This window comes from Schistocerca americana, chromosome 3, assembly GCF_021461395.2.
Source record: "Schistocerca americana isolate TAMUIC-IGC-003095 chromosome 3, iqSchAmer2.1, whole genome shotgun sequence".
Lineage (NCBI taxonomy): Eukaryota > Metazoa > Arthropoda > Insecta > Orthoptera > Acrididae > Schistocerca > Schistocerca americana.
In genome coordinates, this window is record NC_060121.1 from 384,314,069 (window position 1) to 384,332,513 (window position 18,445).

Below are 18,445 nucleotides of genomic sequence, written 5' to 3' on the forward strand. Positions count from 1 at the left end.
CAGTGGATAATGGACATAGCGTGAACCGAAAATGGAGGAATGGGACCAAGGTTGCCGTCAACTCAATGACTGCTCAGAGCTTGCGACCGACAGCATGGAACGGCATTCAGTCGAAGGCACAAGATCCTGATCCATAGGTTGTTCAGGAGCAGCTCCTGCCACCAGCGATCGGCCGGTTGATCGGCCGCCAGCAGTGCGCCTCGGTGACACAGAAGACGGCCGAGGCCGGTTACTGCCAGGTGGTGCTGTAGATGAGACACGTCTTGGCGGAGAAGGAGAGGAACTGGGTTTCTTAGTAGCCTTCTTGTAAACATGATGTTTATATGAAGGAGGAACCGATGGTTGTGAAGTTGGGGTACGTAAAAAAATCTTCACGAGTATGCTCTTTTTTCGAAGTCTTGGTGTCTGACTTTTGGGCTCAAGATTTAGCAGAACCCGATGAAGGGTGAGCCATAGAGTGAGCAGGCGGAAGTGGGGAGGTTGGACGGGCGATCTTTGCGCTGGCCGGCAAGAACAGTGCTGTATTTTCCTGTCTGAGGCACAGTGGGCTTTCGACTGGTGAATAATTTTTGAGCAGCAAAGGTCGACACCTTTTCCTTCACTCTGATTTCCTGAATGAGCTTTTCGTCTTTAAAAATGGGGAAATCACGAGAGGAAGCAGCGTGGTCACCCATACAGTTGATGCAATGAGGGGATGGAGGTGGACAAGCACCCTCATGGGCATCCTTGCCACACATAACACATTTGGCCGGATTGGAACAGGAATGGCTGGTGTGATTGAACCGCTGACACCGATAGCAACGCGTAGGGTTTGGGATGTAAGGGCGAACGGAAATTATCTCATAGCCCGCTTTGATTTTCGATGGGAGTTGAACTTTGTCAAATGTCAAGAAGACAGTACGGGTTGGAATGATGTTTGTGTCAACCCTTTTCATGACTCTATGAACAGCCATTACGCCCTGGTCAGACAGGTAGTGATGAATTTCCTCATCGGACAATCTGTCGAGGGAGCCTGTATAAACGACACCACGTGATGAATTTAAAGTGCGGTGTGCTTCCACCTGGACAGGGAATGTGTGTAGCAGTGAAGTACGCAGCAGTTTTTCTGCCTGGAGGACACTGACTGTTTCTAACAACAAAGTGCCATTTCGTAATCTGGAACAAGACTTTACAGGACCTGCAATTGCGTTGACACCTTTCTGAATAATGAAAGGGTTGACCGTGGAGAAGTCATGACCTTCGTCAGACCGAGAAACAACAAGGAACTGTGGCAACGATGGAAGGACTGTCTGTGGCTGAGACTCAGGACCAATCGGCACTTTCGGAAGGTATCAGCTCGGGTAATCACCTCTCCCTGGGCCTGGCCATTACCAGGGGGTACGTACATGTCCTACCTGTCTACCCGGGGCGGGGAATTACACGTTACCCCGTCACCGGCTATGCATGAAAATGCGTGGGTCGGCCTTCAGACACGCACAGGGAGGAAAAAAGAGAAAGGGAAAAACAAAGAAAGGGAAAGGAAAGAAGAGAGGTCTCAAACGTCACAGGGGAGAAAAGGGTAGAGAGAAGAGGTAAGGAAAAGAGAAGGACAAAGGAAGGATGAAGACGTGCAAGCAGGGAAAGCGAAGAATGTGTGACATTTTCGAGCGTCCGTGTGACGTAGGCACAAAACATACTCCCAGAGGGGGAGAAAGGGAAGGAAAGAGGCAGAGGTGAGGAGGGGGGGGGGGGGGGCGAAGATGGAGGATACGGAAGGATGTGGAAAAGGAAGGTATGCAGCCCGGAAAGGAAGGAGGGCCACATTAGCTCGGGGTCCCGTGCTCGCTACGCACGTATCCACAAAAGAATTGTGGACCCCCTGGGGGGACAATAGTAGTTGCTGGCAAAATACGTCTGAAGGAATGGTTGAGCACATGTGAATGAGTTTCCTACAAAATCCACACTTATTAACGGATTAAAAGGATGATTTTGGTGACAAAATGTTGCAATTAGAACACAATGAATGAATCTGGGGTAAATATAGCGCACTACTGTGTAACAAATCTACAACTCACAATTTTTAAAAATGTGTTCGGTGCTAACTTAAATATTATAGTTTATGGTCCTTTTTGTTTGTGGAAGAAACCATTACAGAAAAAACGTATCTCAAAATTCTGCAAAATTGTTTCATAATACAGCCACAAACTGTGAGTATGTCATCATCAACAACATGATGGTCCCATTCACTTACACTGAAGTGACAAAAGTTGTGGGATAGAGATATTCACATACACTGATGGCAGTAGTATCGCATACACAAGGTATAAAAGGGCAGCGCATAGGTGCAGCAGTCATACGTGCTCAGGTGATTTATGTGAAAATGTTTCCGATTTCATCATGGCCACACGACAGGAATTAACAGACTTGAACGTAGAATGGTAGTTGGAGACAGACACATGGGATGTTCCACTTCAGAAATCGCTAGAGAGTTCAGTATTCCAAAATCCACAGTGTCAAGTGTGTGTGCCAAGAATGCCAAATTTCAGTAATTACCCCTTACTACAGACAACACATTGGCCAATGGCCTTACATAATGACAGAGCAGAGGTGTATGCACAGCATTGCCAGTGCTATCAGACAAGAAACACTGGCAAAATAACCACAGAAATCAATATGGGACATACGATGAATTTATCCGTTAGGACATTGCGGCGAATTTTGGTGTTAATAATAATAATAATAATAATAATTTTATTGTCATTCGGCCATTACAGCAATAGACAACGTCATATACATACTAAAATACAATTAATAGTTTGAAAGAAACAACAGGTTTCTTGTTAACATTATAGTATTATATTACAGTTGATAAATTCTCTTATGTCATAGAATGGGTGGAGGACTAGCCAGTCATGAATTGTTTGTTTGAATAATTGTTCAGGTAATTCTTGAACAGATTGAGGAAGTTTATTAAATAATTTGTACCCCATGATTTCGTAGCTGTTGAGTGACTTTGACAACCTGTGGTAAGGAATATAGAGGCACCTATTCCTTCTTGTATTGTGGCCGTGTACATTTTCTCTGGTTTTTGTTTCTGGTAATTTCTTCTTCGTATAAATTAGAACATAGTATATGTACAAGTTTATAACAGTCATGATTTTCTGTTCACAGAACAATGGTTTACAGTGTGCCTTATATGCAGAACCAGTAATTATCCTAATAGCTTTTTTTTGCAGTATTAATATGTCATGTACACAGCTAGAGTTCCCCCACAAAATAATTCCATATGTTATTATACTCTGAAAGAATGAAAAATAGGATGTTCTAACATATTTTTCAGGAACACAATCCATAAGTCGCCTTAACAGGTAAATAACTCTAGACAATTTACCACTAATATATTGTACATGTTGACCCCAAGATAATTTATCATCAATGTATACCCCCAAAAATTTGACATAACTTGGATCGTCTGACAGAAGCTTGTCTCTAAGACTACAGACCATCTGCTGTGTTTTGTTTTCATTCAGCAGGAATCCATTTGCCTTGAACCAATAGGATGCTTGGTCAATTGTCTTTGCTGCACAAGTTTTAAGGCTATTGAAATCCTCACTAGCATGAAGAAATGTTGTATCATCTGCATACAACACAGTGGTGGACTTGATAAATGACGGCAGATCATTTATCATTATCAGGAACAAAAAGGGGCCCAGCACAGATCCCTGCGGAACACCTACCTTGACTTGCTCTATACTCGACACTTCTCTCCCTACACAAACAACTTGCTTACGATTCTGAAGATATGATTTTATTAATTTAAGGCTGTTATGTCTAATGCCATAGAATTCCAGTTTTTCTAGGAGTGGCTTATGCTTTACACAGTCAAAAGCTTTGCTTAGATCACAAAATGTGAGTTGAGCATAGCCCTTATCCTCAAACACTTGATGTAAGTATTTGACTACAAAGTCTATAGCATCCACAGTAGACAACTTTTTCCTAAAACCATACTGAGATTCACTAATTATTCCTAATTTTTCAAAATAGACAGATAGCTGTTGGTAAATTACACATTCCAGTATTTTAGAAAAAGCTGGGACTATGGAGATTGGTCTGTAACTGCAAGGTGAGTCCATATCTCCCTTTTTATATATTGGAATTACCCTAGCCACTTTGAGTTCTTCGGGAAAATATCCTTCAGATATGCATTTATTTATACAGAATGTTAAGGGGTACACAATATAGTCTATTACTTTCTTTAGTAAATTACAGGATATGTCGTATATATCTACAGTGTCTGAAGATTTCATCCGTTTTACAATGCTAAGGACATGACTAGGTGAGACCTCGGAGAACATAAACGTACCTGCGTCTGTTGGTGTTCTGCAAACATTTTTAGAAAGTAACTCTGATGAATTGATATCAGGTTTGATTATAGTATTTCCTACATTTTCAACAGATTTAATAAAGAAATCATTGAATTTTCGGGGACTTATATTAATTTTTTTGCTTCTTACATCTTTAGCAACACCATTTATTAATTTCCATGCAGCTTTGCACTTATTTGTAGAATTATCAATGGTATTGAAATTATGTGCTTTTTTGGCTTCCACGATGGCTTTTTTATACTCATTCCTGCATTTTATATAGGCTAATCTGGCATGTTCTGTTTTCTGATTGCTACATATATTGTGCAACACCATAACTTGGTTTTTCATACTTGATAATTGTTTAGTGAACCATGAATTTTGTCTGTTTGTAGCCCTGTTTGTAAAGCCTTTGTCAGTTAATTTGCATTTCTTTATGGGGATATTGTCATTAAATTGTGTCAGAAATGTTTTAAAAAATCTCTCAAATAATAGTTTCCCTGACAAATCAGCACTAAGACTATAACTTGTGTCACCATGACATTGGTTGAACCAGTCTCTCTCAGCAAGGGACTTACAGAGCTGAACAATTTTGTCATCTGTGACAGGCCTGGTGATTATAACTTTTGGGACAGGCTTAGGAATATTACTATTATCAATACAGAACCTACTTGTATAGTTTAAAGATACAGAGTCATGATCTGAAAATGGAAACGCTGTAACAGCACATGATTCTTCTGTAGTTTTAAAGTTGACAAAAATATTGTCAAGACATGCTTTATCTCTTGTGGGCCTGTTATTGATTGAGTGCAAATTCCACTGTCTTAAAAGGTTTTTCAACTCAGTCACAGTACGTTTATGTGTTGTTATATCAAAATCCGCATTCAGATCTCCACCAATTACTATGTCATAATGCAACCATCTGGTCCCTCTTAGTACATCTAACAGCATGTCCAATTTTTCTAGAAATACATTGATGATACCCTTAGGTGACCTGTAAAGGGATACTATTACTAACTTAAGACTGTCCATAACTATACCAGTGGCTTCAAAGTTCTGTTCCTCACATAAATAATCTAGGTCCAACTTAACAATGGAGCAGCTGAATGACTGATTAATATATATTGCCACACCACCTCTTATATGCAGTTTTCTACAGTAACTATTTGCTACATTATAGTTATCAAGTTTGACAACTGTAAGTACACTCTCGGTAACCCAATGTTCACTCAGACAGAAAATATCAAATTTGTTATCTAGTCCAAAACTGTTTACAATAAATTCTTTATCTATTAGTCCTTGAACATTCAGATAGCAAATTTTAAGATCATAATTGTTGTTTATTTTAGATTGAACGTTTTGGTGAGGTGTTGTGAAATTTGTTACACTACTTATCTCCTGGGCTGCTTCATCCTGCTGCCTTCCACTAAAAAATCATTTAGACGGACAGGCTATGGCAGCAGGCGACCAATGTGAGTGCCTTTGCTAAGAGCATGATATTGCCTGCAGTGCCTTTCATGGACTTGTGACCATGTTGGTTGGACCCAGAAGACTGGAAAACAGTGGCCTCGTCAGATGAACCTCAATTTCAGTTGGTAAGAGCTGATGGCGCAGACCCCATGCAGTTGTGCACCCAAGTTGTCAACAAGGCATGTGCAAGCTGATGGTGGCTTCATAACGGTGTGGGCTGTATTTACCTGGAATGGACTAGTTCCACTGGTCCAGCCGAACTGATCATTGACTAACCATTTATGTTCGGATATCTGGAGACCGTGTGCAGCCATTTATGGTCTTCATGTGCTCAAACAATGGAATTTCCAGCAAATGATTTGGCCATGCCAATCACCTGACATTTATGGGACTTAAGAGGTCAGTTCATGCACTAACTCATCCAGAAGTAATACTTTCGCAATTATGGATGGCTATAGAGGCAGCATGGCTCAATACTTCTGAATGGCACTTCCAATGACTTGTTGAGTCCATGCCACACCAAGTTGCTGCACTACATTGGGTAAAAGGAAGTCGAACATGATACTGGGAGCTACCACCTCATGTATATCTCAATGTTTATGAATAATAAAACACAACACAGTGTGTGGAGCCAATGGTAAAAAATGCCAGTCCTGGTCTCCTACTCACTCAATTTAATTTCATAATTTTTTTATATGAGATTCAGTATTCGAACTACCGTTACCAACAGATTTACCAGCACTAGCAAATTGCATCTAAATTGCCTTTGAAGAGATTAATGCAATCCTTCTACATTAAGTGCAGAAAACAGTCAACAACAAAAAATCAGTGAGGAGGAACACACTGTACACCTGTAACACAAATCTATGAGTTTTCTGTAAGAATACAAAGCTCCTCAATATTTCACGAACAACATTTTAGTGTAACCCACATTTAGTCTGCACATGTGAGAAGCAAGTACACTGTGTTAAGTAAATAACTGCACATGTTGCTTAGGCTTCCACAAACATCGTTGAATTCTTAAACTTATTTCCCAGTACACTGCATTTTTACTGTTGCTGATATGAGGTGTCAGATTCAGATTAATTGTAATTTTTGTAATCACAATACAACACATAAATATAATTTCCATGCAGAGCCTACATCGTTATCTAGGTTACAGATTGGAGTTTTGTATTCTGGAGTGAATGTCTCCAACAATCTCTCATCCAGCTTAAAACAAGAAACTCCGAATCCCTAAAAAACCAAAAGAAAATTAAAATAATTTTTTGTCAGTCTTACAAATTACCTGGTTCTATAGATTCAAAGATTTAAAATTCATGTTAGTTGCATTATAAGAAGTGGAGTTCTTTGAAAAAGTTATTTATTCTTGCAGCATATAGTTCTACCGGTATTCTTGATGAATGCAAAGTATTAGTGACAATTACTCTGACTGAGGGAACAGCTTATTTTTGAAAAGTAGCACCTACCATAACAATAGGTAGCATGTCAAAGTTGAGTGACTGTAGGAAGCTACAAGATGACTCAGATTAAAGTTATGGTCGGTGTGATGAACGGCAACTAGTCCTAAATGTGGAAAAATATAAATTAATACAGATGAGAAGGAAGAACAAACCTATAATGTTCAGATACAGTATTACTAGTCTCCCACTTGACACTGTCAAGTTGTTTAAATATCTGGGCATAACATTGCAAAGTGATATCAGGTGGAACGAGCATGTGACGACTGTGCTACGGTAGGTGAATGGTCGACTTCGTTTTATTAGGAGAAATTTAGGAAAGATTGGTTCATCAGTAAAGGAGACTGCATATAGGATGTTGGTGCGACTATTCTTGAGTACTGGCAAAATGTTCGGGATCCATACCAGGTCGGACTGAAGGAAGATATTAAAGCAATTCAGGGGAGGGATGCTAGATTTGTTACTGGTAGGTTCGAACAACACAAGTGTTACGCAGATGCTTCAGGAGCTCAAATGGGAATTCCTGGAGCGAAGGCGACATTCTTTTTGAGAAACACAACTGAGAAAATTTAGAGAACTGGCATTTGAAGCTAACTGCTGAATGATTCTACTTCTGCCAACATATACTGCGCGTAATGACCACAAAGAGAAGAGAGAGAAATTAGGTCTCATTGGAGGCCTACAGACATTTGATTTTCTCTTGCTCTATTTGTGAGTGGAACAGGAGAAGAAATGACAAGCAGTCGTACAGGGTACCCTCTGCCACACACTGTATGGTGGCTTGCGGAGAATCTATGTAGATGTAGACATAACATTTTGATACAGTAAATGTAGCCTATATAAACACAAACAGCTGTACATGTAGCAGTTTAATGACAATTATCAATGTGCTTTCTATCAGATGCTTCTCTTTGTTGATGTACACTGAGACAACAAAAGTCATCAGATAACTCCTAATATCATGTCAGACCTCCGTTTGCCTGGTGTAATGCACCAACTCAATGTGGCATGGACTCAAGTTGTTGGAAGTCCACTGCAGAGATATTGAACCATGCTGCATCTACAGCCGTCCATAATTGTGAAAGTATTGTGATTGTAGGATTTTGAGCACAAATTGACCTCTTGATTACATCCTATAAATGACCAGATCATTCACTTGAATTGTCCAGAATGTTCTTCAAATCAATCTCGAACAAAGTAAAGTCATGCTGCTCGCAAAGGCACTCACATTGGCTTTCTGCTGCCATAGCCCGTTAACGGCAAATTTCTCCACACTATCCTAATGCGTACATTTGTCGTCCCATGTCCACATTGATTTCTGCAGTTCTTTCATGGGATGTTGCTTGTCTGCTAGCACTGATCACACTTGCGCAAACACCTCTGTTTTCAGTCATTAAGTGAAGGCTGTCGGCCACTGCACTGTCATGATGGGAAGTAATACCTGAAATTTGGTATCCTCGCCACACTCTTGACACTGTGGATCTCAGAATATTGAATTCTCTAACAATTTCCAAAATGGAATGTCCTCTGCATCTAGCTCCAACTATTATTCAACATTCAAAGTATGTTAATTCCCCTTGTGTGGCCATGATCACATCGGAAACCTTTTCACATGAATCATACAATACAAATGGTATCTCTGCCAATGCACTGCCCTTTTATACCTTGTGTTTGGGATGCTACCAACATCTGTATATGTGCATATCGTTATTACATGACTTTTGTTACCTCAGTGTATATCTTGACTATTCCATATCCCTGAGAGTTCTGTTTAAGATGAGGTCTACAGAACACAATGAAGAAAGTTTTAGTTGACAGTGTGTATGATATTAACAGTCACTTCCTTGAAATAGCTCAGAAGACTGCCATGGACAGTTCAAGATATCAAACAACAGAATGTACATAGGAAGTGTCGCATCCCACATACAGCAAAATAACAATTGGTCCATATTCTGCAAAAAGAATGAAGAATATAATTACTTCCTACAAAATCAAAAACTCAAATGGAGCTGATAATACTTCATGTAAAGTACTATAATTCTGTTCTTCACATATCGGAAACAGTCACATATGCAACACATCACTACCGCAGGAGATATTATCAGACAGACTGAAATATGCTATTGTCAGACCCGTTTGTAAGAATGGTAGTAAGACAGAAATTAATAACTGCTGAACAACCTCACTATTCACATACTTCTCAAAAGTACTGGGAAAAAAAGAATATGTATGCATAAGATATTTAGTCTCAATTTTGATTTCAAAAGTATCTCTCCACAAAATATACTATTTTTCAGTTCACGAGTCAGATTATATAAAATGTGAATGAGAAAATGCTGTCCACTGGTATCTCATGTGACTTGGCAAAAGCATTTGATTGCGCAGTTCACAGTATTCCGACAGAGAAGCTAAAATATTATGGTATTAGGTACCTTGCTGGTAAATGGTTTTCATCCTATCTCAATAAAAGGATGCAGAGTTTAGCATTAAGAAACTCGGGGAGTGTACACAATGAAACAGAAAATCCAGAATGAAGAATAATCACTACAGATGAATCACACGGATGAATACTGGGCCCACTTTGGTTCCTGTTGTAAAATATATAAAAATGATCTGTCATTATGTAACCTAGAAAGAGAAGCAGTTCTCTCTGCTGATGATGGAAATGTTGCACTCATGCCTAATGAAGTAATTTCAACAGTTGAAAATGTAAATTAGTAGCTGATTCTCTGCAAATGGACTTTTAACGAACTTAGATAAAACACAATATATTCAATTCATCAATGCTAAGGTCTGACTGCACAATAAGAAATAATTCATGAAGGTACATCAGTAAGTGAAGCAGAATGTTCTATTAAGTCACCCACAACATTATTGCACTGGGGAGGTACCCTTTAGTTGACTTATCTTGGAGTTTTTATCATGCAATTTCAGCAGGACACGCTGAACCACTTAGTAGTATATGCACAAGTGTCTTGAAATCATACACAATGCAATGTGTTTTTCTGAGTGTTAAATGCTAAGTGTTGTACTGTTTGCCATTGCCATAAATCCCATTATGGACTGTCTCCTTCCCGATGTCTCAGGTTCCCTCTTTGTGGACGATTTTGCGATCTACTACAGCTCTCAACGGACTAGCCTTCTTGAACGACGTCTTCAAGGATGTCTCGATCGCCTCCACTCTTGGAGCATCAAAACCGGCTTCCTCTTTTCTCCCAGTAAGACCGTTTTTGTTAATTTTTGGCGTCGTAAGGAGTTTCTTCCACCCTCCTTACATCTAGGGCCTGTCAACCTTCCGTTTTCGGACGTCGCTAAATTCTTGGGCCTTATGTTTGACAGAAAACTGTGCTGGTCCTCCCACATTTCCTATCTTTCCGCTCGCTGTCTGCAATCCCTCAACACCCTCCGTGTCCTGAATGGTACCTCCTGGGGAGAATGAATGATTTACACTATCCATAACTCATGTTAGTGTGACAAAGAAAGGAATGAGGAACTCAGCCATAAAAATCTTTTATCACCTGCCAAGTGATAAAGACAACTGAGTGTATAATAAAATTAACTCCTCAAACACTATGTGAAATCATGTCTACTTAATGACACCTTCTACACAGAATAATTCCTGTTCCACTGAGATGACATATTATAATTGGAAAATGACTCATCTGACTCATTCCACATCACAGTAAGAGGTCACAATTATTATGAACAGAACATGAATGTGAACTAACTATTTACCATGGAACAGCTGAAACAAGTCACTGACCACAAGAGTGGTACTTTTGTTTCTTCACTGCCCAGAAAACTGAACATTACAAAAACTTAACTGTTGTTATAGTATAGTATTAAAATAAATGAAATATGAAACATATCAATCTTGTATTGAAGAAGCTTTGACAGTGCAAGAATTAAGCTGTTTGCTGTGAACTACATACAACCCAGTCAGTTATAATTTTGATTGTGCCTGGTGCAGTTGACTTCAGGATCTTAGTTAATTACATTACTCAACTAGTCAGTAGGCAGCCATTTGTGTAACGGACACAACATTCTTTTTTGTAAATCTACGACATTTCAAATGTAATCCTTTCTTGAAAAAGTGCTAATCCAGCAATGTATGAAAGTTTCTATTAAAGGAGATAGGTAACGACAGAACTGAGGCTAGGAGTTGAATGTGGGCCATGCCTCTGTAGTTCAATTGATAAAAGGTTTGCCTGTAAAAGGCATGGTTCCAGGTCCAAGTTCAGGTCCAGTACACAGTTTTAATTTGGCACAAAGTTTCATAACTAAATGAACACATAAACAAATAACAAGAAGAAAATGTACTCACTAAACATAATGGGGAAGTGACCCTTGAAAGCTATCTCAGTAATAGCTCTACAAAGTATTTCAGCCTAATATTCTACAAAAAATTTGTTGCATTATACGAAACCATACTATAGCTTATGATATAAGCCTTTAAACTTTATCCAGTAGATAACAATGAACAATTTGCCTGAAGAATGTGTTACACCTATCACAACATTTTTAGAGTCAGAAGATTTACTATCTTCAGTCCTGGTGCAGTTTATTCTACTTCAGGCAAACCAAGATGGAAAAGTTAATGTTCCTTATCAGACCACATTACTAATAAGAAGGTACTGAACAGAACTAGGGAGACAAGTAATTTATGACACAACTGACTTACAGAAGGGTTTGATACGACACATTCTGACGCATCAAGTGACCAGCAATTAAATACTAGAGGGAAGGGTAGGTTGGGGTCAGGGATAAAAATTGAAGAGGGAGAGCAACAGATGAATACAGTAAACAGATACAAAAGGATGTAAGTTGCAGAAGCTGTTCAGGTACGAAGAGACTTACAGAGGATATGGCAGCATGGAAGGCTGCATAAACCAGTTTTTAGACTGAAGACCACCACCACCAAGACAATATCCATTTAATGACAGAACAATCTGCTTCACAGAATAAGAATAAAAGATAAAGCTTAATGTTCTGTCAATAATGAGGCAAACAGACACAGAGTAAGAGATTATATTCAGATATGGATGGTAGGGAGACTGGGCATAGCCTACCTAAAAAAAAAGAGCAACTCAGTACTCACTTGTAGTGATACATAGAGGTTGCAGAAACCCTACATTAATCTTGCTACACAGATACTTCAACCCAGCTTCTTCCAAAACTTAGTCCAGTACATTAACCACTTCTGAGGAGTACTCTGGTAACATGGCTGAAACTACCGTGGCTGAAAATAGGCAGCAAACATTCCCCGAGTCCTGTAGATTTTACATGAAGAAGAACCTTCAGGGTTGTGAAACAAATAAAGGTAGACATTAACAAAAGGCAAGCAAATCTTATAAATGTAACATGGTTACTGTCTTAACAATAAACTACCACCATACTTCTAAATTCTATTTCTGCTGTATTTTATAAAGTAAATTAGAAATTAACCTGCTACTTTGGAAACAGCTACTGCCTACTCAGTTATAATAGAAGGCAGCTTGTTTATCTGCTACTGGTAATTTAATATTTTCTCTGTAAATATGTAGTCCTATTTACAGTATACTGCCACTTGTTATGCAGCTATTCTGAGGATGCTGCTACTTGCCATTTTGCTAATAGAACTTTTCAATCTTTGAATCTAGATATTCAGATAATTTCCAGGTGGGGATGGGCTCATAAGGTATTTTTTTTTTAATTGTTAGTGATTCTTAATTTCTTGTTTTATGCTAGGTGGAAGCTTGTTGAGATATTCAACACCAGAGTACATAATTCCACTCCCAACCTTAGAGAAGCATGTTACACAGGTCATTCTGTTGCTTTTGGTACATATCAAAAATATGTAAGAAGCCTAAAACTGACAACAGGCTTACAATAGGCTGGTTATAAGGATAAATATAATGAGACTTTAGTACTACTACCATTGTGCATGATGCTCCTTTGTTGTCATAATCTGTGTGCATAAGCTGCTGATGTGATTCATCTCAACTTTACCAGCAATTTCTTATAACGGATGCAGCATATTTATGCAAAATGAGCAGCTCATGTGGTACTATCTGTTATAACAAATTCTCCACTGTCTGTGTACTGCTCATGGTTGCAGATAATTTACATGATAGTAGGATACAGTGGCAAATATGATATCACCAAAATTTCAGCATAAACCACTCAATGAAATCCAATACGTAAAAACACCATGCCATAAAAATTGTAACTGCTATCATGACATCCCATGTATTGATTTCACCAATTCACAATCAAAGCATTGCCTTCTAATATAACCTAGACCATAGGCTATGTTGCAGGTCAGTATGCTACTACAATCTAAAAAAATAACAGAAGGAAAATGGTTGTGGATTGTCTTCAAGTAACTGAACATAACCATTAGCAGTCTATGATCAGTACAGTTGGACAAAATGACCCTGTCCATTCCATGTAAACACAGCCCACAACATTATGGAGCCACTACCAACTTGCACAGTGCCTTGTTGACAACTTGGGCCGCGAAGCCACGACCCCTCGCTATACGCCGCGGCCCACTGGACTCACGTGGCGACCTCACATGCGCCGACTGCTATCATGACATCCCATGTATTGATTTCACCAATTCACAATCAAAGCATTGCCTTCTAATATAACCTAGACCATAGGCTATGTTGCAGGTCAGTATGCTACTACAATCTAAAAAAATAACAGAAGGAAAATAAATACTATCAGTGTTCTGATCTACTTCTGTCTGTGCACATACATGTAACAACAACATAATTATATGACATATCAAAGCCAAAGTCTGGCATCAAGAGGTTCAACTGGCTCTTACAGTGGGCAACCAGTTCAAATCTGCACCATGATCTGCATTCTACATTAAAATATAGGCTCCAAAATTACAGATTGTTGTACATAGCTCTGAAGTCAGATAAATGTGAGTACCACATCCTACTCTTAGTCTCATGGAGAAATGCAATGTTGCTTCAATTAGCAAATGTAACTGGCTCCACTGGCTAAAATACTGTTAATGCCAACTAATAAGAGGTCTTTAGCACATAAGTCCAACTCCTGAAAGTACTGCCTTTGTCAACAACATTCACGTTTCTTCAATATATCTCCCTTAAACATTAATAATACAAGGAAAAGAAAACAAGATGACATACTTCTCACTATCAAGCCTATACCACTACGGTACTCAACTTGAAAAGGTGGAATACAATATTTAGAATGGTCGTTAAGGAAGATGTAAGGAAATAAATGCAATATTTTAAGGGTAATTCACAGACTATACAGCAACATCTAGGCTAAGTATGGTAATTTCTATAAACAGCAATATTGCAACTGCAACTGATTCTGGCCAATAAACAGGATGCCAATGAATGGACTAGAGCAAACCTCATAGTTAAAATGGAAAAAGTATTCAGGAAATGTTCTTGAAAGGACAACCTATTAGACATAACTACAGAAGTTAGAGTCAATTTTTTTTCCTGAAGAAAATGAAGCTCCTTTTTCTCTGAGTTTACAGCATCCACTTGGTACCACAGATACAGAGCCCAAACAATCAGGAGCAAACAAAAAAAGTCAACAGTAGTAGTAACCACAGCAATTTTAAATTACTGGTACCACAGTCAGCTAAAAAGACCTGTACATTCTACTTTTATTCAAAGCAATTAAATAATTATGGTGTTCTAACAAATTACACAAAAATTTCACTTCTAGATAATACAGTTCTCTCTCTCTAAAAGGCCAAGAAACTATGTCAGAAATGTTCTACGGAAATAAGTTTGGTTTCTGAAAGATACAGGAAAATATACCATAACGTTTATGGAAAGTGTGCAATGCTTAAATGCTCAGAGGCACTGCCAATGGGAAAAATAATTACCAATGTCCATGCATTATTGTTTTAAACCTTTAGTGTTCCACTGATATCCTGAGAGTTATAGAACTTAATCAGTTTGATAAGGATGCAACACGGGCTCCCTGAGCCTTAAGTGAAAGGATTGCCATCAAGTAGTGCAACAAAAACTGGGAAAATACTGATATACAAGTTTACATATCCAAATACGTAATGTTTGCCTTTTCAAACATATTAGTCTCCCTTTACTAATTTTGATGGGGCCTTACCAAAGCCAATGGTCAAATGCGTAAGCTACAAAGCTATTTTCTCTCCAGTTCGGGTTTTTGTGATGTTTTACCTTTAACTTCCGTGCAGCATAATACGCTTCCACTGTTCTTAACTTCTTAATTTCTTTCTCAAATGTTATATGGAAAAGCGAGCTTTAGTCACACAAAAGATAGCGTGCAACGTACCGTTTCTTTTTTCCGAGATATCTTTGCAGGCAACTGTTAACTTTTTACTGTCATTATGAACAATGCTGACCAGTTCCTCCTCTGATGAATCGGTGTCGCTTATGGATTGGGGAAGGGGAGAATATAACGCTCCCTGCCCAGATCCACCGCTGGACATTTAGTGCCTCTTTAATAAAAAGAAATTCCACACAAATCATATAAATATTTCAGAATAAAGCTCCTGAGATACATAACAGTAAGAGAGCTCTGATTAGTACCGTAGAACACGAGGCGCTAACAATAATTTATTTTCTTTTGAACATCCAGCATAGCGCCAGAAAATAAAACTATACACAAATAATACGTCGCCGCCTTATATTTAAACAATCAACGCGGCTCAGCTAATTCCGCATTGCCTTTAATGTCAAACATTCGCTAAATTTCTGTCGGCAAATACCAGATGGCACCACCGCTAAAATCTTGCCTCAGATGTTGTTCTACGCCTACGGGAAGTAATGCGCGGGAAGCTTTAAATAACAATTAATCAACACTCGTGTAATATTAAGCCGCCAGCTTATCCTTATTGGTTGTAAACACAGCTAAATTTACAGTTAACAAACATAAGGTTTATTCTAATTTTAGTATCATTGTTAAATTAGTTTGAAGATCATTTTGAGATGATCATAATCTATTTTGGTAATAAATACTTTTAGGAAATTATTAAATTGAGAGACATTGACGAGCAGTACACCAAGTCCTTGCATTCATAGATGAATTTTTTCATCATTACTAACTTTTCTACAAGAGCGTGTTTACAATGTAAATGGCATGTTACTATAAACATAGCTAGGTCTAATTTGCGTCTTCGGGTCGATACCACAATGCCAGGTCTTAAGCCCGGTCCACACGCAACGATCTGTCTGCGCAGACATCGGCGCAGATGTCTGTACATGCAAAAGATCGCTGCAAATGTGGTGTGTTCACACGACACAAACCCCAATCTACTACTCGCCCGCCATCTGTCGGTGTAGAAAAGAAACATCAGCGACTACGCTCCCCGTAAACGTCAAAAATTTAATTCAGTTATTTTGAAATATAGAAATGGACGAAGTTCTGTTGTGGTCTGTGTTCGCAAATTGTGTTGCAAAAAAGCATTTAGACCAACCGTAGGAAACAGAGAAAGCGGTCAAATTGGTGTAGACAGTGGCTGCTAAAGCGAAAGTAGTTTTCTCACGTAAATTTACTGCGAGAGTTGCAGAGCGAACCTAACGACTGGCGAAATTATTTGCGTATGGATGTCGAAACTTATAATTATCTCTTAAAGCTTGTAACCCCTCATATGAGAAAAAATACTTGTATGAGAAGTGCAATTTCTCCTCATGAACGGCTGGCGGTAACATTAAGATTCCTAGCAACAGGAAGAAGCTACAAGGATTTGGAATTTTCAACTGCAATATCGAAACAAGCGTTGAGTGAAATAATACCCAACACATGTGAAGCTATTTACACTGTCTTGAAGGATGAGTTCTTTTTATAACAGTAGTTAATTTTCTATTATGTTTTCACACAAATATATTCTTTTGAATAAACTTTTGATAAACGTATGTGAAACATATTGTTTTACATTACCTCGAGTTCCGTTTCCTCGCACATTGACACTCCAATTTCATCTTCAATTGTACTCCAGCTTGGTCTTGGCGTTTCTTGATCACTAAGAAAGCCAAGCAGATCAAAATACCATAATGTTGGCTGGTATACTTGATCTACTCCTACACCAGATCTTCTAGATTTCTGAACTTTGGATAACTCTTTTCGGTAAACAGTTCGCAACCAATTTTTTTAATTACAGTTTCTCTGTTTGCGAGGCGTCAACTGCCCGCAATTTTTCAAGTATAGCATTGTATGCTGCTGTCTTTTTGCCTCGGTCACTATATTCTTTACTTTTCATCTTCCACAAACATGGGTGGTTTCTGTATATTTCAATGAATTCACTTACAAACTCTCGAGAACACTGATGAGTATCAGCCATTTTAAAGCCCTGTGCGCACAAATACAAACACTAGACTGAGCAAACAGCTGTTTCGCGCCAGATTTGCGGCGATCTCCTGTCCACACGCTCCAACTTGTCTGCGCAGATGTGGTTTGAACCCACAGATTTGAGAGGTTTCGCTCAAACCTCCAACTCCAACTTCCAGGTTTGCACACACCTGAGGTTGGTGCAAATCTTCTGTCCACACGCAACGATCTGTCTGCGCAGATGTGATGTGCGCAGACATTTGCGCAGATAGATCGTTGCGTGTGGCCGTCCACACGCAACGATCTATCTGCGCAAATGTCTGCGCACATCACATCTGCGCAGACAGATCGTTGCGTGTGGACCGGGCTTTATAGGTGATGACATCTCGATCGCGAAAGATTCAAGTCCTTGAAGGGAGGCGTATTCACAAGGAACGAACGATAGGGTAAACCAACCACTACCAGAATTTCCAGTAGGCACGTCCAGTGTAAAATTAACCCTACAGCCACAGAAGAATATAGGTCCATTTAATATAACTGCTTGGGCTGTTCCATTTCCTCCTAGTTTATTCTCAAGGCTAATAATATGTTTGTAGACAGGCATGCGGTGGCGGCGTTGACGATACACACAACAACAACAGCCAATAGAAGAAACAATGAAGAGTGTGAAGAGTGGGGGCTTAAATAGAAGGAATTGTTTGTGCCATAAAATTGTGAAATAACTAAATCCTTTTCAAAAAACTAAATAACGACAGAAAATTATGGCACGTTTTTCGACTAATGAGAATTAGCTATTAAATGCGTGAAACGACGAAAGACTGACACTATGGACTTTAATATTTATTTTATTCTATCTATTTCACCTAACACTGAAGCTGATTTATA

The 18,445-nt window shown here is 38.9% G+C and overlaps 1 protein-coding gene across 2 annotated transcripts in view; it reads right to left on the reverse strand.

The window, feature by feature from the left end:
• LOC124606923 (protein FAM234A) overlaps positions 1–16,003 on the reverse strand; it is a 127,898-nt gene extending 111,895 nt beyond the window's left edge. Inside the window, exons 1-2 of one of the 2 annotated variants that reach the window (XM_047139036.1) lie at positions 15,823–16,003; positions 15,566–15,731 (exon numbers count right to left, since the gene is read on the reverse strand). In XM_047139036.1, coding sequence (XP_046994992.1) covers positions 15,566–15,722 — 157 coding nt within the window. In that variant the 5' untranslated portion in view covers positions 15,723–15,731; positions 15,823–16,003. Of the gene's footprint in view, positions 1–15,450; positions 15,732–15,822 lie in introns of those variants that run through there. The other variant, XM_047139037.1, reaches the window with a different exon arrangement.
• Positions 16,004–18,445: the final 2,442 nt, after the last annotated feature.